Raw genomic sequence first — 23,326 nt, 5'->3', positions numbered from 1 at the left:
AGCCGCTGTCGGGAGACAGGACACTGGGTAGATGGACCCTTGGTCTGACCCAGCAGGGCCGTTCTTATGTTCTTGTGTAACATCTGGTTCGCTAGCATAATAAATGCACCTCCCAGTGGAAGAGCAGATTATACAACCAACTGCCTCTGGTCACCTCATTAGCATAAATTATTTACACAAAGCAGATCATTAGCATAAAACCTCCACTCAGCCCACAATAAACTGTGCCCAACCTAAACTCCCCTCAACGTGCCAACAGGAGTCAGGACCCAGGAGTTCTGGCTCCCAGCCCCTGCCCTCCCCCCACCCCGCCAACCAACCCCACTGCCCTCCTAGAGCCAGGAGAGAACTCAGGCATCCTGGCTCCCAGCCCCCTCCCCCCAATGCTAATGAAGAGACATTCCCATATGTAAAATAATTTAATCTGGCTCATTCTCATATCATCTTTCTTGCTGGTTCAGGGCATGTCGCTGCGGATCCCCGGGGGGGGGTATTCGTGCATCTTACATGGGTCACAGCACCCCCTACAGGGGAGCTACACCCCGTCCACAGATCCCCAGTGTCTGTGCAAGCCAGTCCCTCCCTGCTACTCCCCATATGTGTCCATAGGTGCCCCATGGCATGGGCCTACACTTCTATGGCTGCGGGAGGGCAAGGCCCTGTGTCTCATCCCATGCCCCCCTGAGCCAGCCAGTCCCCTGCCTTGGGGCTGGATTGGAGCCACTTCTTTCAGTGGGTCAAACCAGCAGCATCGTCGAGGGCTGGCCATAGCATTAGGCACTGGTGGGGGGGGGCACAAAGCCCATTTTGGGGTACATCCATGGGGCCCGGGGAAGAGCATTAGACAGGGCCACCCATCCCAACTCGGATGACGTCTCCGGTGATTTGGCGAGGCTGCAGAAGTTGTTTCAGACACTGAGTCAGACCCCCCATTTGCGGGGGGGGGGGGGTCCATTCGTAGGGCAGTGGAGCTCCAGGGCAGCATGAGACACTGGGGAGCGTGATCCCCATTTCCGGGGTCTCTGTGGAGTTGGGGGCTGCAGGGGGCAGCAGACACTGGGGGCATGAATGCATGTTTTGGGGGGTCCCCCAGCTCTCCTCCGAAGCACTCGTTCCGGAGTTGCCCCCTGGCTCTGGAGGGGAGTCCTGCGGGGGTCCGCCCACCCCCCCCAGCTCAGCTTGGGGACAGGAGCGACTTGCGGGAGGACTGGCTGGTGGGCGCCAGGTTCTCGTAGCTCTGACACAGGCAGGCGCAGTCGGAGGCAGCCTCGTCGTCCGAGCCGGGGAGCGGAGGCGGGTGCCGGGAGCTGTGGCCGGTGCAGATCAGCACCCCCGTGTGCCGGTAGGCCACAGCCCAGGCCTCCCCCGCTAGGCACTGGCATCGGCACCGGGGGCCCGCGGCAGAGGAGAAGGAGCCGGGCAGCCCCCCGCTCTTCTTCTGCACAAACAGGCAGGTCCTGCAGGGAGAGACCCGCAGCAGCTGGGACAGGCTGCTGCAGCGTTGCCTACAGCCCCAAGAGGGCAGTGCATCAAACACCAGACCCCACTCCCCGCCCAGAGCTGGGGACAGAACCCAGGAGTCCTGGCTCCCAGCCTCCCCCAACCACTAGACCCCACTCCCCTCCCAGAGCTGGGGACAGAACCCAGGAGTCCTGGCTCCCAGACCCCCCCAACCACTAGACCCCACTTCCCTCCCAAAGCTGGGGACAGAACCCAGGAGTCCTGGCTCCCAGACCCCCCCAACCACTAGACCCCACTCCCCTCCCAGAGCTGGGGACAGAACCCAGGAGTCCTGGCTCCCAGCCCCCCCCCCAACCACTAGACCCCACTCCCCTCCCAGAGCTGGGGACAGAACCCAGGAGTCCTGGCTCCCAGACCCCCCAACCACTAGACCCCACTTCCCTCCCAAAGCTGGGGACAGAACCCAGGAGTCCTGGCTCCCAGACCCCCCCAACCACTAGACCCCACTCCCCTCCCAGAGCTGGGGACAGAACCCAGGAGTCCTGGCTCCCAGCCCCCCCCCCAACCACTAGACCCCACTCCCCTCCCAGAGCTGGGGACAGAACCCAGGAGTCCTGGCTCCCAGACCCCCCCCCCAACCACTAGACCCCACTCCCCTCCCAGAGCTGGGGTCAGAACCCAGGAGTCCTGGCTCCCAGCCTCCCCCAACCACTAGACCCCACTTCCCTTCCAGAGCTGGGGTCAGAACCCAGGAGTCCTGGCTCCCAGACCCCCCCCCCCCAACCACTAGACCCCACTCCCCTCCCAGAGCTGGGGACAGAACCCAGGAGTCCTGGCTCCCAGACCCCCCCCCAACCACTAGACCCCACTTCCCTTCCAGAGCTGGGATCAGAACCCAGGAGTCCTGGCTCCCAGCCTCCCCCCCCCCAACCACTAGACCCCACTTCCCTCCCAGAGTCAGGGACAGAACCCAGGAGTCCTGGCTCCCAGCCCCCCCTGCTCTAACCCACCATGCCCGTCCCATGATCTCACCTCTTCCGCAGGTGGTATGAGATGATGAGGAGCATGAGGAGGAAGGCCCCTGAAGCTGTGTACATCATCCAGCCTGAAAAAGAAGGAAAAGGTAGAGATTATGTAGGACGTACAAAAATGGCTGACAAAGCACAGTGTTGGTGAGTAAGGGCAGTTGAGTGCTAGCTGGTGGGGGAGACCCCTGGCAGGATGTGGAAGTTCAGCAAGGCCGGAATTGGGGTCAGTGGAGGGGAGAGGCCCCGTGTCCCATTCCTCACCCCCCAGAGCCAGCCAGTCCCCCACCCTGGGTCCGGATCGGAGCCGGCGCCCCCTGGAGGGGAGAGGCCCTGTGCCCCATTCCCCACCTCCTGCCCCGATGGCTATGTCATCAGCTCTGTGGGTCCAGCTGGAGTTGAATTGGTCCGTGAAGGTTGGCTGCAGCAGGTCACTGGGCAACGTCTGGGAGTCACCCTCCGAGGTCTCCAGCATGGGGCCCTTCACCCCTGGACAGAGAGAGAGTCAGCCGTGAGCCCCCTAGTGCCGCCCCAGGGAGTCCCAACAGGAGTCAGGACCCAGGAGTTCTGGCTCCCAGCCCCCGCCCTCCCCCCACCCAGCCAACCAACCCCACTGTGCCTCCTATGGAGCCCCCCTGCCCCACACCCTCCCGCACGGCGCCCCCTAGCGCCGCACTGGGGCCAGCCCTGACAGCCAGGGGAGAGCGCCCCCGAGGGAGCCCCCCGCCCTGGCGCTCGGTGGGAGGATTAGACAGGAGGGGATTCCCTGGAGGGAATTTTCCCAGGTCCGACCGCATACCTGCTGCCAAGGAGTGACATCCCCGCCCCAGCCCCCCCCCCCCCCTTGCAGGTGTTCAGGTGCCTAATTACAGACCCTGGCTCCAGCCCCCAGGGCATCATTAGCAGCACCTGGGATGAGGATCCGAGTTCAAAGGCAGCCCCCCCCCCTCCGCCTCCAAATCCAGGGAGGCTGAGGTGGCTGCAGCTTCCGAACCCTCTGTGGGCGTTACCCAGCCGCCCCACCCCGGAGGGGCCGCATCTCAGCGCCCATATGAACAGCCCCCATCCCCCCAGATTCAGCCGCATCGCTCACCCCGGTAGGCCACTGCAAACCCCTGGGCCTGCAGGAGCGGGTCGGAGCGGAAGCTGAGGACAAGGACGTCGGTGGGGAGGAGGAGGCCGGGGCCGGGGCGGTGATGCCCGTCAAACTGCGCCAGGAGGCGGCGGCTGTGCCCATCCTGCAGCTCCAGCCGGTCGTTGGGGTCCCGGATCTCGAAGATCTGGAAGCGGAGCTCCACGGCGCTGGAGCCCGGCGGGCGCAGGACCCAGGAACAATTGCTGTCGGGGCCGTAGTCGTCTGGGAAATCCGGGGAGTAGATGACCCCGGAGGGGGCACTAAAGTTCCCCTGGCAGGCCCCCACAGACACTGGAGCGGGGGGAGAGCAGGGGTGAGCAGCGGAGGGGAGGCCAACAGGGCTGAGGTGCAGAAAGGGTTAATGATCTGGGATATGGTGATCTGCAGCACAGCGCCCCCTAGCGCCGCACTGGGGCGTGGGGGCCGGCCCTGGCTGCCCGGGGAGAGCGCCCCCTGCTGAGCCCCCGCTCCCTGCAGCACAGCGCCCCCTAGCGCCGCACTGGGGCGTCGGGGCTGGCCCTGGCTGCCCGGGGAGAGCGCCCCCTGCTGAGCCCCCGCTCCCTGCAGCACAGCGCCCCCTAGCGCTGCACTGGGGCGTCGGGGCCAGCCCTGGCTGCCCGGGGAGAGCGCCCCCTGCTGAGCCCCCGCTTCCTGCAGCACAGCGCCCCCTAGCTCCGCACTGGGGCATTGGGGCCGGCCCTGTCTGCCTGGGGAGAGCGCCCCCTGCTGAGCCCCCGCTCCCTGCAGCACAGCGCCCCCTAGCGCTGCACTGGGGCGTCGAGGCCAGCCCTGGCTGCCCGGGGAGAGCGCCCCCTGCTGAGCCCCCGCTTCCTGCAGCACAGCGCCCCCTAGCTCCGCACTGGGGCATTGGGGCCGGCCCTGTCTGCCTGGGGAGAGCGCCCCCTGCTGATCCCCCGCCCCCTGCAGCACAGCGCCCCCTAGCGCCGCACTGGGGCGTCGGGGCCGGCCCTGGCTGCCCGGGGAGAGCGCCCCCTGCTGATCCCCCGCCCCCTGCAGCACAGCGCCCCCTAGCGCCGCACTGGGGCGTCGGGGCCGGCCCTGGCTGCCCGGGGAGAGCGCCCCCTGCTGAGCCCCCGCTCCCTGCAGCACAGCGCCCCCTAGCGCCGCACTGGGGCGTCGGGGCCGGCCCTGGCTGCCCGGGGAGAGCGCCCCCTGCTGATCCCCCGCCCCCTGCAGCACAGCGCCCCCTAGTGCTGCACTGGGGCATGGGGCCGGCCCTGGCTGCCCGGGGAGAGCGCCCCCTGCTGATCCCCCGCTCCCTGCAGCACAGCGCCCCCTAGCTCTGCACTGGGGCATGGGGGCCGGCCCTGGCTGCCCGGGGAGAGCGCCCCCTGCTGATCCCCCGCCCCCTGCAGCACAGTGCCCCCTAGTGCCGCACTGGGGCATGGAGCCGGCCCTGGCTGCCCGGGGAGAGCGCCCCCTGCTGATCCCCCGCTCCCTGCAGCACAGTGCCCCCTAGCGCCGCACTGGGGCATTGGGGCCGGCCCTGGCTGCCCGGGGAGAGCGCCCCCTGCTGATCCCCCACCCCCTGCAGCACAGCGCCCCCTAGTGCCGCACTGGGGCGTGGGGCCGGCCCTGGCTGCCCGGGGAGAGCGCCCCCTGCTGATCCCCTGCTCCCTGCAGCACAGCGCCCCCTAGCGCCGCACTGGGGCATTGGGGCCGGCCCTGGCTGCCCGGGGAGAGCGCCCCCTGCTGATCCCCCGCTCCCTGCAGCACAGCGCCCCCTAGCGCCGCACTGGGGTGTCGGGGCCGGCCCTGGCTGCCCGGGGAGAGCGCCCCCTGCTGATCCCCCGCCCCCTGCAGCACAGCGCCCCCTAGCGCCGCACTGGGGCGTGGGGCCGGCCCTGGCTGCCCGGGGAGAGCGCCCCCTGCTGAGCCCCCGCCCCCTGCAGCACAGCCCCATACCCATCTTCCCTAGATCCCCCCCCCGTCTCTCACCTCCCCAGACCCCACTCACCGTCGTAGACCCCGATGCGGCCGTCCCCCCCGCACAGCTCGCTGGCCTTGCCGAAGCAGACCTGGTCGCACTCCACGGCCCCTGCGGGCCGGGCCCACCGCAGGTCCCCCTCGCTGCCACAGAAGCAGGCGCACCCGGCCTCCACACCGGCGAACTGCAGGGAGCAAAGGGTTCAATCCCCCTGCCACCCCGGCCCCAGGGCAGGGGGACTGGCTGGCTCGCGGCGGGGGCGGGGGCCGGAAGGGCGGGGGGGGTTACCTTGTACCCTCTCTTCCGGCAATAGCGGATGCAGACTTGGATGGTCAGTTTGCTGGAGGTGCCGCTGCTTCCACTCAGTGCCGGGGGGTTGCCTGAGTCCAGGAAGCAGCCGATGTACCCGGGCACTGAGGGGAGGACAGACGGGGTTAGGGTGTAACGAGTCCCCCCCCCTCCTCCCCCCCGCAGCCCGGCACCCCTGCCATTCCCTCCCGCCGGAGCTCACTGTGGCAGCTGGGGATGTCGCAGTATTTCCAGTAGATCCCCTCCTCGGTCTCAAGGACGTAACACCAGGGCTGGACGTCCCCGTCCGGGTTCCGGCAGGCGTTGTGGCTGCCCAGGCCCCACTCCCCGTTGGGGTACTTGGCCGTGTTGTAGGCGTGCTTCTGGGTCTGGTTCCAGTAGAGGCAGGGCTGGCCCCGGCCGTCGGGGGACGTGTGGTTCTGGGCCCCCCGGTAATCGGCGCCGTTCACCGTGAAGCACTCGGAGGGCACTGGGGGAGGAAAGAGAGCTGGGTTAGCGAACCCAGGAGTCCTGATGCCCAGCCCTCTCACACTAGCCCACCAGATCCCAGAGAGAACCCAGGAGTCCTGGCTCCCAGCCCCCCACGTCTCTTCCCGGAGCCGGGGAGGGAACCCAGGAGTTCTGACTCCCACCCCTCTCACTGTAGCCCACCAGACCCCAGAGAGAACCCAGGAGTCCTAGCTCCCAGCCCTCCCACTCTAACCACACTCCTCCCACAGCCGGGGAAAGAAACCAGGAGTCCTGCCATCTGGAAGCCAACCGAGCTATGCTGGTTTACACCAGCTGAGGACTGCAGGACTCCTGGGTTCTTTAACTGGACGCCTTCTGGCTTGTTGCTCCGCACTGGGAGGTTGGAGTAGGTGGGTCGATGTAGTGGGGAAGACGCTGGAGGAATATTTTGGTCGTGAAGCCGCAAGGAACGAAGGACCAAGTGCTGTCTCCTACCCCAGACAACTCCAACTGGAGGAGAAAGCCAGGGGTCGAGCGATGGATGGAGTCAACCAGCCGTGTCTCCTTCCCAACCCCAGGACAAACAGATGGCCATTCTTGGAACAAGCTTTGAGGAGCCACCAACAATTGCAAGACTGTCCTACACCCACATGGGATCCAGCAAAGGAGGGTGGGCCTTGGGAGAAGACCACATTGGGTGAGAGCACCAGAGAAGATGCCACGGAAAGATGAAGCATCTGAGAAGACACCGATGGCAAGCAGGTGGCTTGCGACCCTTGGGCGTATCACCAGGGCAGTAGCAAATGGGAGCCGGGAGGTGACTTTACACCACTGGTGAGGACGGCACCAGAACATTGCGCCCACTGCTGGGGTGCACATTTTATAGAGAAGGTTGGAAGACTGGAGAGGGGGCAGGGAAGAGCCAGGAAAATGATCCGACGGCTGGAGAAAATGCCTGAGAGCGAGAGACTTAACGAGCTCAGTCTGTTGAGCGTCTTGAAGAGATCCAGAGGTGACTTGAGCATGATGGATAAAGCACCTTCACGGGGAGAAAATCCAGACTATTAAAAAGCTCTTCAGATCGAGTGGAGGAAGGCAGAGAAAGAACCAATGGCTGGTCGTTGAAGCCAGACAAATTCAGACTAGAAATGAACCACTCGATTTTTAACAGCGCGGGTGATTATCCATTGGGACAACCTCTCCAGGGAAATGGTGGATTCTCCATTGCTTGGTGGCGTCACGTCAAGACTGGAGGTCTTCCTGGTGGAAGATACTTTAGTCAACACACACGTTATTAGGTTCAATACAGGGGGTCACTGGGCGAACGTCTCCTACCTGGGTTATCTGGGAGGTCAGATGCGATGGTGCCTTCTGGCTTTAAGATATTTGAAATCAATGGAAGATGAGGGTTTGCATGGAGAATGGACGATGGGGAAGATGGAGGGATGGAGGAGGGGATGAAGATGTTGAGATGCTGGAGGGATGAACGATGTTGGAAGCTGGAGGGAAGGATGGACCGTCGGTGAAGAGGTTCATCCCATAAAGGACACCTGAAGGGTCTGGAGAGTGGAGGGATGGACAAGCTGGAGACACGCTCCTGTCTCCGGGCGGCGCTTTTGGAAAACCCAGCCGAGGGCCTGGCATCAGCCCCGGAGCCCTTCCAAGGCGTGAGAAGTTGCGGGGGGCCTTCCCGGGGAGGTTATACTTAACGACTGAGCGTGATGACGCTGCCCAGCAGAGAGCCATGGCTCAGAGCTCCGGCTCGCCCCAAGATGAATCAGGAGACGCATCTAGCTGCAGGGCGGTGAAGGGGTGGAGGAGTTAGGCGTGACGGGACCGGATTACAGAGCAGTTTGTCAGGGAGGATCCAGCCCCGGGTGGGAACAGGCGAACTAGGCCCTGATGGGGTGGCTCCATCTCTGCTGGGAGAACAGACAGTCTGGATGATCCTATCCTGATAGCGAACCGGTAGATCAGCATATGAACAGCAGGTGATTACAAGGTAATGGTTAGAGCAGGGGGAGCTGGGAGTCAGGATTCCTGGGTTCTCCCCCCATCTCTGGCAAGGGAGTGGGGTCGAGTGGGTTAGAGTGTGTGGGGGGTGGGGGGAGCTGGGACACCTGGGTTCTATCTCTGGCTCTGGGAGGGGAGTGGGGTCTAGTGGCTAGAGCAGGGCAGGTGTCTGCCTTTTTCAGACTCCTGATAGCAGAGCTGTGGCAGGGTGGGGCGGGATCCGGGCCCATTTCATGGCCTGCCACATCTGGAAGGGCTGTGACAGCTGGAAGAGCTGGAGTGCCTCCCCTCCTGAGAGATGCTGGTCTGGGAGGGTGTGGGGGCGGGCAGCCCTGCCACACACCACGTCACCAGCACAGGAAACAGGATGGGAGCCATGAAAGCCCTAAAAGCACAGGGAGAAGAAGACCCCATTCCCCTCCCAGAGCTGGGGAGAGAACCCAGGAGTCCTGGCTCCCAGCCGCCCTACCCCGCTCTACCCACTCGACCCCACTCCCCTCCCAGAGCTGGGAATTCTGTCCTCAGCTCTGGGAGGGGAGAAGGGTCTTGTGAGTTTGAGCAGGGAGAGGTGGGGGGCTGGGAGCCAGGACTCCTGGGTTCTATCAACAGTCTATTCCCCAGCAAAGATGGAGATGCCCCATCAGGGCCCATCTAGCCCATTCTTCCTCCCCTCCAGGGCAGGAGCTTCCCCCCAAAAAACCTGTAACCAGACCCCCCCATGCACACACACCTCCCCGTTTCAGAGCCCCCACAGCAGACGCGGGGCTCTGGGGACCGGCCCCACCTGTTGTCATGCATGAAAATAGCCGGTGTTATGATGGACAGGTGGTTGGGAGGGGGGGTGGCGCCGTGGGGGGCTCTGATCCCTCACAAGGGGCTTTGTGGGGCGGGCGCGGAGCCTGCCACAGGAGGCGATAGGTTTCCTGGCGCCTGGCAGCTGGTCCATGCAGCTGTCTGCAGCCTTAACTCCCAGCAGGGAGCAGGGTAGTGGTAAGAAATGGGGTTCACCCTGGAGGGGAGGGGAGGGGAAAAGAGGAAGGGGGAGGCAGGACTCCTGGGTTCTCTCCCTGGCTCTGGGAGGGAAGTGGGGGTTGGTGGGTTAGAGCAGGGGGGCTGGGAGCCAGGACTCCTGGGTTCTCTCCCTGGCTTTGGGAGGGGAGTAGGGTCAAGTGGGTTAGAGCGGGGGGGCTGGGAGGCAGAACTCCCGGGTTCTCTCCCTGGCTGTGGGAGGGGATTGGGGGTCTGGTGGTCACAGCTGGGAGCAGGGTGGGGAGCCAGGACTCCTGGGTTCTATCCCCAGCTCATGGCTTAGAGCAGCCGGCTCCGGTCTGTGCCAAGCAGTGATTCCCCAAACTGGGCACAGGTTCCAGACATTGGTTCTGGGTTATAAAATGTGGCATCTCCTGGATCATGGGATGCCCTCTCCCCGGGGTGGCTGGGATCTGAGTTTCCATTGCCCTGGCTGCCTGAGAAATAGATTTGTGGGGACTCCCCATACCCCGCCAGCCCCCTACTCCCTTGGGGTACAGGGTGGGCCGGAGCTGCTGCTCACACAGAGAGCTGGAGGGGTGGGCTGCTGGCAGAGAGACCCGCGGTTCAGATTGGAGAGATGGAGGGTGTGTGAGGATGGATGGATGGAGGAATGGGGGGGATGGACACATGGCAGTCCCCCCCCCGACCCCCACTTCCTGTGACACGGCACCCACTGCCAAGCCCTCTGCCCTGCTTCCTGCTCATGGCACCCCCTGCCGAGCCCCAGCCCCACAGTGCTCCCTGCCAAGGCCCCCGCCCCCCTGCTCCCTGCCACACAGCACCCCCTGCCGCATCCCCTCCCCTGCTCCCTGGAGCAAGGCACCCCCTTCCTAGCCCCACAGCACTGTGTATTTCCCCCTCTGTCTGCCAAGCTGTAACCCCACCTAGCCCCGTTTAGCCTGTTTCTTTCGCGCCAGCATATGGTGCCTTGGCCCTCGGCTAAACCCTCTCCAAAGCATGTATTGTCTGGTCTCGTCGGGCCCCAAGGCAGGGACTGGCTGGCTCAGGGGGCTGGGGCCTGTCCCCTCTGGGGGGCCTGGCGGCCATGTGGGGAGGAGGGGAAATTGGCTGGTGTCTGGATGGCGGGAGGTTGGCAGGCCGGGGATCCTCCTTCCACAGCTGACAGCCCTCTGCCCAGCCCTGCCCTCCACCTCCCGAGGCGCCCACACAGGGGGTGGATCTCTGGGGCGAGGGATGTTATGGCCCCCACCTCCCAATGCCCCCCTGCAGGGTGTAACGCTACCCCCCTGCCCTTCATATACACCCCCAGATCAACCCCTGCATGGGACACTGAAGCACAGAGATCTCCAGGGACAGAACCCAGGAGTCCTGGTTCCCAGCCTCCCCTGCCCTCTAACCACCAGACCCCACTCCCCTCCCAGAGCCAGGGACAGAACCCAGGAGTCCTGGCTCCCACCCACCCTGCTCTAACCACAAGACCCCACTCCCCTCCTAGAGCCAGCGATGGAACCCAGGAGTCCTGACTCCCAGTCCCCCTATTCTAGCCCACTAAACCCCACTCCCCTCCCAGAGCTGGGGAGAGAACCCAGGAGTCCTGGGATCAGAGGCAGGGACTCACCTTCTCCCTGAAGCCCGGTCGAGCTCCCTAGGAACAGAAGAAGGAATCCACGAATCCAGAACATCTCGACTCCAGGCGGCCCTGCCAGAAGGGGGAGCCAGCGCAGGGATCTGCCCCCTTATCCAATGGGGCCGCCAGCGCGGGGGCAAGGCAGATCCAGTGCTCCTGGGATCCCAACAGAACTGGTGACCCCTGGGGAGCCTCTCCCAGGTCAGTGCAGGGAGGGCGAGGAAGCAGATTCCCAGGGCAGATCCTGTAGCCGGGGAAGGATCTATGACCCCCGGGGTCGGTGGCAATCCTGTTGTCCCGGGAGATCCAGGATCCCAGTGGATCTCAAGTCCTGACCAGGCTGTGGTCCCAGTGGATCCTGTGATTGGATGGATCAAGCCCCGGGTGGGATCTGAAGGGAATGTGGGCTGGGGTCCCAGGTGGATCCTTTCATGAGTGGATCCCAGTGGGTCCCATCCTGGGATCCCTGGCCCCGGAGCTAAGTTCTGATCTGAGTGGATCCCCAGAGCAGGGGCTGCCGGGCTCGGGTCCTTGTGGCTTCCCAGCCACCCAGCGGCTCTGGGACCCAGTGGATCCTGGGCTGGGTCCGGTCTGGTTCAGGTCCCGGTTCGGAGCCCCGTGGAGACGGTCTCCCCGCTGCGATCTGCCGCGAAGCCGGCTCCGATCCGGATCCCCACCTGCCCTGCCCCGGGGGGCGGGGGGGGCGCGAGTGCCGGGCTAGGGGGCTGGCCGGGTCCGATGCCCCGCACAAGGGGCGCACAGCTCCCCGCTGGGCTCCGCCTGCTCCATTGGCCCCGTTTCCAGCCCCGGTCGTGGGACACGGAGTCTCCCCGCCCACCCCCCCACCCCCCGGGACGTCCCAGCTCCCACCCCCACCCCTCCACCCCCACGGGGAGGGCCCACGCCGCCTCACATCTCCCGCAGCCCTTGAAATCCGAGCCCTGCCTGGGATGCCGGCCAGGCGGCTGGGAGCGGCAGCCAGCTCCGCCCGGCTTCGGAGCTCGGGGAGAGAACCCAGGAGTCCGGCCCCCCTCCCTGCTCTAACCCACTAGAGCCCACTTCCCTCCCAGCGCTGGGGAGAGAACCCAGGCGTCCTAGCTCCCCCCGCTCCCCCCCGGCTCTAACCAGTAGACCCCACTCCCTTCCCGGAGCAAAGGAGAGAACCCAGGAGTCCTGGCTCCCAGCCTCCCCGCTCTAACCCAGGCCCCGGTGGGTTCCAGTCTGGGCTAACAGGGGGCTGCGGGTCGGGAGTGAGGGGCACCGGCAGAGCTGGGGGGGGCGGGTCAGGGCTGGGCTAACAGGGGGCTGCGGGTCGGGAGTGAGGGGCACCGGCAGAGCTGGGGGGGGGCGGGTCAGGGCTGGGCTGGCAGGGGGCTGTGGGTCGGGAGTGAGGGGCACCGGCAGAGCTGGGGGGGGGCGGGTCAGGGCTGGGCTGGCAGGGGGCTGTGGGTCGGGAGTGAGGGGCACCGGCAGAGCTGGGGGTCAGGGCGGGGCTGGCAGGGGGCTGTGGGTCGGGAGTGAGGGGCACCGGCAGAGCTGGGGGGGGGGCGGGTCAGGGCTGGGCTGGCAGGGGGCTGTGGGTCGGGAGTGAGGGGCACCGGCAGAGCTGGGGGGCAGGGCTGGGCTGGCAGGGGGCTGTGGGTCGGGAGTGAGGGGCACCGGCAGAGCTGGGGGGGGGCGGGTCAGGGCTGGGCTGGCAGGGGGCTGCGGGTCGGGAGTGAGGGGCACCGGCAGAGCTGGGGGGGGGCGGGTCAGGGCTGGGCTAGCAGGGGGCTGTGGGTCGGGAGTGAGGGGCACCGGCAGAGCTGGGGGGGGGGGGGCGGGTCAGGGCTGGGCTGGCAGGGGGCTGCGGGTCGGGAGTGAGGGGCACTGGCAGAGCTGGGGGGTTGGGGGACGCGGGGGGGCAGGGGCGGCCCTGTCTGAGCGAGATTGGTGTCCGGGGGTTTCCATGCAGGGAGAACAAAGTGGCTGGGAGCCGGGGCCTGCGGGGACCTGTTCTGGGAATGGAGGCCCCAGAATCCCCTGGGGTGGGGCGGGGGTAGGGGGGGCGATGGGGGCTGCAGGTGGGAGCTGGGAGAGCGATGAAGGGAGAATCAACCAGAAACCCCAAAGGGAGAACCCAGGAGTCCTGGCTCCCAGCCCACTCCCCCCCCCGCCCTAACCCCACTCCCCACAATCTCACACCCGTCCCCCCAGCCTCACTGCTGCTGCCCCCCGCCGGCCGCGGGCACCCACCACCTGGCCGTCCCACCCCACGCCAGCCACGCCAACCCCCCGAGGCAGCTCTGATCCGTCGCCGGGCTGGTCTCCACACGAAACGCTCCAGCAGCCGCAGCGGGTCCGTGTAGACAGGCCTTGGCCGGGGGTCCGGTCGGTAAATCTACGTCACCTGGCGGGGGGGGGGGGTCACACCCCCGGGCGACGTCGCCGACTTAATTCCCAGGCCTTGGAACCCACAGAATAGGCCCCGAGGAGGACGCGCGGGACACACGCCTTGTCCGTTGGAGCGGGGTGGGGGCTGGGAGCCAGGACTCCTGGGTTCTCTCCCCAGCTCTGGGAGGGGAGTGGGGGCTAGTAGATTCGAGCAGGGGGCCCTTGGAGCCAGGACTCCTGGGTTCTCTCCCCGGCTCTGGGAGAGGAGTGTGGGTTAGAGCAGGGGGCCTGGGAGCCAGGACTCCTGGGTTCTATCCCTGGCTCTGGGAGAGGACTGTGGGTTAAAGCAGGGGGGTCTGGGAGCCAGGACTCCTGGGTTCTGTTCCCAGCTCTGGGAGGGGAGTGGGAGCTGGTGGGCTAGAGCAGGGGGGGCTGGGAGCCAGGACTCCTGGGTTCTGTTCCCAGCTCTGGGAGGGGAGTGGGAGCTGGTGGGCTAGAGCAGGGGGGTCTGGGAGCCAGGACTCCTGGGTTCTGTCCCCAGCTCTGGGAGGGGAGTGGGAGCTGGTGGGCTAGAGCAGGGGGGGCTGTGCATTCAACGAGTCCTTGAGAAGCTGCGATGCCAACAGCTGGGCCCAAGGCCGGCGAAGCCAACCCCAGCAGGGACATTTTGCCCCCTGGTTCTGGGAGCCGGAAGGGTAACGTCCCCCCACCGGGGCGTCGCGTGCCAGGCAGTGCCGTGAGGAGGGAGCAGTGGGGGGCTCTTGCGATCGGGTTGCTGTGGGGATCTAACCCCACATGCACATAGAGGAACTGCTGAGAAATAACCAGGATCAAAGTTGGGATCTAACCGTACTAGTCCCAGGGTGTAAAATACCCACAGCCCGTCCCTGTCACCTCGGGGTCGGGGTGAACCAGGCGCGCCCCTTGGACGGGCGCCACTCCTTTGTCTTCTCGCCGCTGGGCTCCAGGGGTGCGTCCACACGGGGCCGAGTCCCCGAGCCTGGGGGGGCCGAGTCGGGGCTCCAGACTTGCCCTGTGGCCGTCGGGGCGCGGGTTGGGACCCGGGCTCCGGAGATCCCGTCTACACGGCGGTTCTGCAGCCCTGCAGGCTGAGCCCGGGGTCCTGGCTCGCCGGGTAGCCGGGCCTGGTAAGTTCTCAGCGCGCACGGGCCGGGGGTTGTTGGTCTGAAGGATGCAGGGAGCCACCGCCCTGCCCTGCTCTGACTCCTGGGTCTGACTCCTGGTGGAATTTTGCTGGGGGTCACCGGCCCCCAGTGTCTCAGGTTCACACCAAGTAGCCACATGATAATTCTTCAGGGAATGGGGCACGGGGCAGGGAGCTGGGAGCCAAACCCGATCTCCTTGAGCCTGGGAGCACCCCAGGACTGAGATCGTGGGAGGGGAGGGGGCACGCTCCCAGGACTCCTGGGTTCTATCCCCAGCTCTGGGAGGGGAGTGGGGTCTAGTGGTTAGAGCGGGGGGGAGGGAGGGGGCTGGGAGCCAGGACTTTTGGGTCTCCGCAGCTCTGGGAGCAGGAGGGGAGCTGGAATTTGGTGTGGGGGTGGGGCAAGGAGCCCGGCTGCCTCTGGGAAGAGTGCATGGTGGGAGCGGGTTGTGTGGGGGCTTTCGACGATCCCACCCTCACCCCGCCGGCACCGGGAACCGGTTGGGCAACTCTGTCCTGTCGGGCTGGCACCAGAGAGACAGTGCTTAATGAGAGAGTGTGAACAGAGTGGGCCTTGGGGCAGGCGGGGCTGGGAGCCAGGACGCCTGGGTTCTTTCCCTGCCTCTGGGAGGGGAGCGGTGTCTAGTGGGGTGGGGAGCTAGCAGCCAGGATTCCTGGGTTCTTTCCCAGCTCTGAGGGGCTGGATGGGTGTAGGGGGCTGAGGCCAAAAACTGTGGAACGGGGGGTACTGGGTGGGGCCTGGGCTTATTCTGGGGTGTCCTGCTCGCATTTCCACAACCCTCTAATCTCTCCCATCTTTGTCCAGCAGGGTTCCCCAGTTCCTCCTCCAGGGAGCCCCCCACAATCCCCAGGGGCTGGGAGAGACATTCCCGAGGTGCATGACAAGATGGCTGCCCGCGCCGGAGATGCCAGCCCTGGGATAGGCTGGCCCTACCGGCGCTGGGGGACCTGCCCTGGGCAGCCCCACGGCGGGCCCAGCCCAAGGAGAGGGCCCGGTGCTGGGAGGTCCAGTGGCAGAAGGTTCCGCAGGCCCCGGTCGGAGAGACATCGGCCAGGAGACAGCACCAGGGCCCCGTCTGGCTCGCGCCTGCCCGTCCCCCTGCGGGGAGCTTGACGTGACTCACGCCAACCTTGGGCAGCGAGGCCCAGAGCAGCCTGGAGGCCGGACACGACCAGCATCACGGGAAGGCGAAGGCGGCCAGCTCGCGAGAGCCTGTGCGATGGCTCCCGCCAACCCACGGTGCGCCAAGGCTGACAGCAGGCTGGCGATGTCGAGGGGTGTGGGGGGCGAAGGCGGCCATATTGCGAGCGGTCAAGGAAGCCATCTTGGGACAGCAGTTGACGCGACTCACGCCAGTCTTCAGCCATGAGTCCAACTTTCTTCTGCTGGGAGTCGGGGTGAGAGGCCGCCTCACCCAGGGGGTTGCAGGTAGGGGCAGACGGGCGGCAGGAGCATCCCATTGGCTTCCCTGGACGTTGGCTCGCACCCGTAATGCGTGTGGTCACGGCGCCATCCAGTGGCTAAAACCAAACCATCACTTTCTGCGGTTTGGCAGGAACAAACCTACTTTGTTAATTTCCTTCTCAAAAGTGTTTGTGGAAAGCCCAAGTTTTGTCATTCTTTATAGAAAAAAAAGTGAGGGAGAGATATCCAGGTTTTGTCCTTTCTTTGTAAAGGCTGCAGGAAACAAATTGAATGTGTTCATTTCGCTCTACATTTTCCCCCTAGTTTTTGTCATTTTGTTCGAAAATTTTTGGGGTGAAAAATTTGGGGGCTCTAACCCCCCCGCACACACACTTTTTGCCCTTTCTTTCGACCCTTTCATAGCAAACACCGAGTTCTTTGGACCAGCCTGAGCAGCAATTCCCCCTTTGCCATGTGTTCCCCCAATAGATAACATTTCTTTTTCTTTCTTTCTTTCTTTCTTTCTTTCTTTCTTTCTTTCTTTCTTTCTTTCTTTCTTTCTTTCTTTCTTTCTTTCTTTCCAATCAGTTGTGACTCTCATAGGCTAAAAACCCCCAGGCCATTTATGCCAGTATCCCACCTCCTCCCTGTCCCCCTGGATCAGACCCATGGGCCCATCTAGCCCAGCATCTGGTTTCCCACAGTAGCCAGTCCCCTCTGCTTCAGAGGAATATACAAGGGCCCCCCCAGTGGACAGCTCTGGTATAACACGCCAGGAAAGAGTGTGTTCCTGACCACCCCCAGCTCGCGGTTTGAAGCATGAGTGTTAAACCACTGCCAGTTATTTGAATCCTTTCTTGTCTAACTCTGGATAGCTTGATTTTTTTTGCCTGTGATGCCTATTAAACTCAAAAAAAAGGAGGACTGTGCAACCTTAGAGACTAACCAATTTATCAGAGCATAAGCTTTTGTGAGCTCCAGCTCACTTCATCGGATGCATTATGCTCAAATGGTTCGTCTCTAAGGTGCCACAAGTCCTCCTGTTCTTTTTACGGCTACAGACTAACACGGCTGCTCCTCTGAAACCTATTAAACTCTAGTCGTTGGCGATTTCTGTTGGCAATGAGGTCTGCAGGTTTACGACGATGTGCGGGAACCCGACCAATCAGTTTTGTGGACAATTCTGTGATTTGGGAATTTGTTTTCATTCCAAATGGGTAAAAACAAAAAACCATTTTCCATGAAAATCAATCATTTTAGGTCAATCGAACACGTTTCGTTTGCATAAAATCATTTCGTTTCCATTTTGACCGTTTAAAATTTGCCATGATAATTTAATCACACACAGTAAAATAGGTTTCACAGTAAAATCAAAAAGAAAAGGAGGACTCGTGGCACCTTAGAGACTAACCCATTTATTTGAGCATGAGCTTTCGTGAGCTACAGCTCACTTCATCGGATGCATGCTCATTTGGATGAGCTATTACCAGCAGGATAGTGAGTTTGTGTGTGTGGTTTTTGGGAGGGGGGTGAGGGGGTGAGAGAACCTGGATTTGTGCTGGAAATGGCCCAACTTTATTATCATGCACATTGTGTAAAGAGTTGTCACTTTGGATGGGCTATCACCAGCAGGAGAGTGAATTTGTGTGTGTAGGGGGGTGGAGGGTGAGAAAACCTGGATTTGTGCTGGAAATGGCCCACCTGATGATCACTTTAGATAAGCTATTACCAGCAGGACAGTGGGGCGGGAGGAGGTATTGTTTCATGGTCTCTGTGTGTATATAATGTCTTCTGCAGTTTCCACGGTATGCATCCGATGAAGTGAGCTGTAGCTCACGAAAGCTTATGCTCAAATAAATTGGTTAGTCTCTAAGGTGCCACAAGGACTCCTTTTCTTTTTGCGAATACAGACTAACACGGCTGTTACTCTGAAACCAGTAAAATCAAAATGTTTCATATGGTCCATTTGAATCGGTGACTGCTGGTAAATGTCAATTTCACCAAACACAGACAAACTGACAAAAAAATATTTCCATCGATAATCATCGAAATGAGCAGCGAGGAAAAATGGTGGGCGTGGACGTATTAGAGTTTGAATGAAAGACATTTACTTGCAAATTTTGACATATGCTGTTGGCAATTTGTTTGAATGGTTTATAAAGCTTTAACGCTTCCAGTCAAACATCTGCTGTCGTTAAAGAATGATCATTTCATCCTTCCCCTATAATTCTCTGCAACTGTGAAAATTTAAATTGATAAAAATGGAAGGAGGGGGACAACGTGTACACCCCATAATTTTGTGAAAATTTGAATGGGGAAAATTGAAAATAAACCACACATTGATATTTTCCGACATAAAAAATAAAAACCGAGGTCCACCAAGCCTGTTTATAAAGATGGTTGGTGCCATTACCCCCATTGTACAGATGGGGAAACTGAGGCAGAGAAAGGGACTTGCCTGAGGTCACACATGGAATCTGATACAACCCCGGCATCCTGAGACCCAGTCCAGAGTCTTTACCCACCAGATCATCATTCGCCTAGCTCAGCGTATTGATACAGACTTGCTCGAGGTATCAGAGGAGTCACCTCAGCTGAATGGAAGGGGCTGGGAACCAAAGAAAGCCTGGTGGGTAGATGGAACAGGAAGCCAGGGGCGATCCGTGGCGGGCGGGACGAGATCACACAGCGCCCGGGGCGCTCGCTGCAGGCGGGAAGGCGTTTGCCTGGCTAGCCAGCCCTGGTGCGTGAATCCCCGGGACACAAGAGGAGCAGGGGTGGCGGGTGGTGGCGGTGTTTGAATCCCGGATTGGTCGGTCGGTCAGGACTGTTCCCTCGTTCGTAATATTCCCACATTCCGTCTGTCTGTGCTGCGTCCGTCTGTCCATATTGCGTCTGTCCATCAGGCTGTGTTGTGTCTGTCTGTCTGTATTGTGACTGTCCCTCTGTCTAGGTTGTATCTGTCCATCTGTCTGTGTTGTGTCTGTCTGTCTAGGGTAGGGGTGGACAAATTTTTTGGCCTGACGGCCACATCACAGTTCCAAAACTGTATGGAGGGCCGGGTAGGGAAGGCTGGGCCTCCCCAAACAGCCTGGCCCCCGCCCCCTATCCCCCCCTTCCCACTTCCCGCCCCCTGACTGCCCCCCTCAGAACCCCCAACCTATCTAACCCTCCCTGCTCCTTGTCCCCTGACCGCCCCCTCCCAGGACCCTCATCTCCTAACAGCCTCCCCAGGACCCCCACCCCCTAACTGCCCCCCCAGGATGCCACTCCCTATTCAACCCCCCCTGCTCCCTGTCCCCTGACTGCCCTGACCCCTATCCACACCCCCGCCCCCTGACAGGCCCCCCTGGGACTCCCACACCTTTCCAACCCCCCCTGTTCCCTGTCCCCTGACTGCCCCCTGGGACTCCCTGCCCTTATCGGACCCCCCAGCTCCCCACCCCCTTACCATGCCGCTCAGAGCACCAGGACTGGCAGCCGTGCCGCCGGCCAGAGCCAGCCACGCCGCCGTGCAGTCCAGAGCTCCAGGGCAGGCCGTTGGCTCCAGTAGCCCCGCTGACCGGCTGAAGCTGCGGGGGCCGGGGGACAGCAGGGGTGGGGCCGGGGTCTCGCCTCTCCAGCCAGGAGCTCAAGGGCCGGGCAGGAGGGTCCCACGGGACGGATGTGGCCCGTGGGCCGCAGTTTGCCCACCTCTAGTCTAGGTCAAGGGCAGGCACGTTATGGCCCGCAGGCTTCCCCCGCTCCAGCGCTCCGGCCGGGAGGGCCAGGGATGAGGGTCGGGGGCCGCTCCACACGGCTCCCAGAAGCCGTGGCATGGCCCCACTCCGGCTCCTACGCGCTCCCATGGCCCCCTCTGGCGCTCCAACGGAGGGGGGACGTGGCCGCGGCTTCTGGGAACCACTTGAGGTACATGCCACCCGGAGCCTGCACCCCTGAGCCCCTCCCCACGCCCCAACTGCCTGCCCCAGCCCTGATCCCCCCACCCCGCCCTCCGAACCCCTCGATCCCAGCCCGGAGCACCCTCCTACACCCCAAACTCCTCATCCCCAGCCCCACCCCAGAGCCTGCACCCCTTCCCACACCCCAACCCCGTGCCCCAGCCCTGATCCCCCCACCCCGCCCTCCGAACCCCTCGATCCCAGCCCGGAGCACCCTCCTACACCCCAAACTCCTCATCCCCAGCCCCACCCCAGAGCCTGCACCCCTTCCCACACCCCAACCCCGTGCCCCAGCCCTGATCCCCCCACCCCGCCCTCCGAACCCCTCGATCCCAGCCCGGAGCACCCTCCTACACCCCAAACTCCTCATCCCCAGCCCCACCCCAGAGCCTGCACCCCTTCCCACACCCCAACCCCCTGCCCCAGCCCTGATCCCCCCACCCCGCCCTCCGAACCCCTCGATCCCAGCCCGGAGCACCCTCCTACACCCCAAACTCCTCATCCCCAGCCCCACCCCAGAGCCTGCACCCCTTCCCACACCCCAACCCCGTGCCCCAGCCCTGATCCCCCCACCCCGCCCTCCGAACCCCTCGATCCCAGCCCGGAGCACCCTCCTACACCCCAAACTCCTCATCCCCAGCCCCACCCCAGAGCCTGCACCCCTTCCCACACCCCAACCCCCTGCCCCAGCCCTGATCCCTCTCCTGCCCTCCGAACCCCTCAATCCCAGCCCCAAGCACCCTCCTACACCCCAAACTCCTCATCCCCAGCCCCACTCCAGAGCCCGCACCCCTTCCCACACCCCAACTCCCTCCCCAGCCCTGATCCCTCCACCCCGCCCTCCGAACCCCTCGATCCCAGCCCGGAGCACCCTCCTACACCCCAAACTTCTCATCCCCAGCCCCACCCCAGAGCCCTCACCTCCCACCACACCCCACGCCCCCGCCCCAGGTCGGAGCTCCCTCCCACACCCTGAGCTCCCCATTTCTGGGCCCACCCCGGAGCCTCCACCCCCAACCAGAGCCCTCACCCCCTCCCACACTCCAACCCCAATTGAGTGAGCAGTCACGGCCCGCCATACAATTTCTATTCCCCGATGCAGCCCTCGGGCCAAAAAGTTTGCCCATCCCCAGATCTGGGTTGTATCTATCCATCTGTCTGTGTTGTGTCTGTGCGTCTGTCTATTTTGTGTCCCGGTGTCTGTCTGTCTGTCTGTGTTGTGTCTGTCCATCTGTCTATTTTGTATCCCGGTGTCTGTCCGTCTGCCTGTGTTGCGTCTGTCCATCTGTCTAGGATGGGTCTGGGTTGTATCTGTCTATATTGTGGTTCTCGAGGTTGTGTGTTGTCCTCCTTATTCTGTCTGTCCGTCTGTGCGGGCTGCGTCCCACGGTCTGGCTGGATGGTTTCGGTCTGTCTCACCAGCGTCTGTCCCTCATCCGTCGGTCTAGGCTGGATCTGCCTGGCCAGACTGTCCCCGTCCACGTGTCGCCGTGGGGCCCCGGTGTCTCTTCAGTCCATGGGCGCAGGAGGCCAGGCGGTCACGGCCCCATCCCTCCAGATTTCCTCATCGGCCCCGTCTGCATCACCCGTCAGCCTGTCCCGACTCTGTCCGTCTGTCCCTAGATCAGCCCAGACGGCGCCGAGCCCGTTCTCTCCCTCTCTCTGGCATGTCGGGCTGCCAGCCCTGTGTCGGTCTGTCCGTCCGGAGTCCCCGTCGGTGTAAACTATGCCTTGTCCGTCTGTCTGCCATGGCCTGGCCGTCCGCCCGTCTCCTGTCTCCCCTGTGTGGGCTGGATCTGTCCGTCTCTTTGTGCCCGTCCCTCTGTCTGCCCCGTCCCTGGGCTGGGTCTGTCCGTCTCTTTGTGCCCATCCGTCCCTCTGTCTGCCCCGGGCCGGGTCTGTCCGTCTCTTTGTGCCCGTCCCTCTGTCTGCCCAGGGCCGGGTCTGTCCGTCTCTTTGTGCCCGTCCGTCCCTCTGTCTGCCCTGGGCCGGATCTGTCCGTCTCTTTGTGCCCGTCCCTCTGTCTGCCCCGGGCCGGGTCTGTCCATCTCTTTGTGCCCGTCCGTCCCTCTGTCTGCCCCGGGCCGGATCTGTCCGTCTCTTTGTGCCCGTCCCTCTGTCTGCCCCGGGCCGGGTCTGTCCGTCTCTTTGTGCCCGTCCCTCTGTCTGCCCCGGCTCTGGGCTGGGTCTGTCCGTCTCTTTGTGCCCGTCCGTCCCTCTGTCTGCCCCGGGCCGGGTCTGTCCGTCTCTTTGTGCCCGTCCCTCTGTCTGCCCCGGGCCGGGTCTGTCCGTCTCTTTGTGCCCGTCCCTCTGTCTGCCCCGGGCCGGGTCTGTCCGTCTCTTTGTGCCCGTCCGTCCCTCTGTCTGCCCCGGGCCGGGTCTGTCCGTCTCTTTGTGCCCGTCTCTCTGTCTGTCCCAGGCCAGGTCTGTCCGTCTCTTTGTGCCCGTCCCTCTGTCTGCCCCGGGCCGGGTCTGTCCGTCTCTTTGTGCCCGTCCCTCTGTCTGCCCCGGGCCGGGTCTGTCCGTCTCTTTGTGCCCGTCCGTCCCTCTGTCTGCCCCGGGCCGGGTCTGTCCGTCTCTTTGTGCCCGTCCGTCCCTCTGTCTGCCCCGGGCCGGGTCTGTCCGTCTCTTTGTGCTCGTCCCTCTGTCTACCCCGGGCCGGGTCTGTCCGTCTCTTTGTGCCCGTCTCTCTGTCTGTCCCAGGCCAGGTCGGTCCGTCTCTTTGTGCCCGTCCCTCTGTCTGTCCCAGGCCGGGTCTGTCCGTCTCTTTGTGCCCGTCCCTCTGTCTGCCCCGGGCTGGGTCTGTCCGTCTCTTTGTGCCCGTCTCTCTGTCTGTCCCAGGCTAGGTCTGTCCGTCTCTTTGTGCCCGTCCCTCTGTCTGCCCCGGGCCGGGACTGTCCGTCTCTTTGTGTCCGTCCGTCCCTCTGTCTGCCCCGGGCCGGGTCTGTCCGTCTCTTTGTGCCTGTCCGTCCCTCTGTCTGCCCCGGGCCGGGTCTGTCCGTCTCTTTGTGCCCGTCCGTCCCTCTGTCTGCCCCGGGCCGGGTCTGTCCGTCTCTTTGTGCCCGTCCCTCTGTCTGCCCCAGCCCTGGGCTGGGTCTGTCCGTCTCTTTGTGCCCGTCCGTCCCTCTGTCTGCCCCGGGCCGGGTCTGTCCGTCTCTTTGTGCCCGTCTCTCTGTCTGCCCCGGGTCGGGTCTGTCCGTCTCTTTGTGCCCGTCCCTCTGTCTGCCCCGGGCCGGGTCTGTCCGTCTCTTTGTGCCCGTCTCTCTGTCTGTCCCAGGCCAGGTCTGTCCATCTCTTTGTGCCCGTCCCTCTGTCTGCCCCTGCCCCGGGTCGGGTCTGTCCGTCTCTTTGTGCCCGTCCGTCCCTCTATCTGCCCCGGGTCGGGTCTGTCCGTCTCTTTGTGCCCGTCCCTCTGTCTGCCCCGGGCCGGGTCTGTCCGTCTCTTTGTGCCCGTCTCTCT

At 63.6% G+C, this 23,326-nt stretch overlaps 1 protein-coding gene across 1 annotated transcript; it reads right to left on the bottom strand.

Annotated features, from left to right (window-relative positions):
• Positions 1 to 430: 430 nt before the first annotated feature.
• Positions 431 to 11,797, bottom strand: KREMEN2 (kringle containing transmembrane protein 2). The gene is made up of 8 exons (XM_078853472.1): positions 10,953 to 11,797; positions 6,081 to 6,347; positions 5,858 to 5,982; positions 5,600 to 5,753; positions 3,580 to 3,912; positions 2,838 to 2,975; positions 2,494 to 2,566; positions 431 to 1,457 (listed from the first exon to the last, which is right to left on the bottom strand). Exons 1-8 carry the CDS (start codon positions 11,014 to 11,016, stop codon positions 1,175 to 1,177), a joined length of 1,437 nt encoding a protein of 478 aa, XP_078709598.1. The 5' UTR covers positions 11,017 to 11,797; the 3' UTR covers positions 431 to 1,174.
• Positions 11,798 to 23,326: the final 11,529 nt, after the last annotated feature.

The sequence above is a fragment of the Lepidochelys kempii genome, chromosome 6 (assembly GCF_965140285.1).
Source record: "Lepidochelys kempii isolate rLepKem1 chromosome 6, rLepKem1.hap1, whole genome shotgun sequence".
NCBI classification, from domain to species: domain Eukaryota; kingdom Metazoa; phylum Chordata; order Testudines; family Cheloniidae; genus Lepidochelys; species Lepidochelys kempii.
The sequence above is the reverse complement of the archived record's forward strand: the minus strand, read 5'-3'. Positions and strand labels throughout refer to the sequence as shown.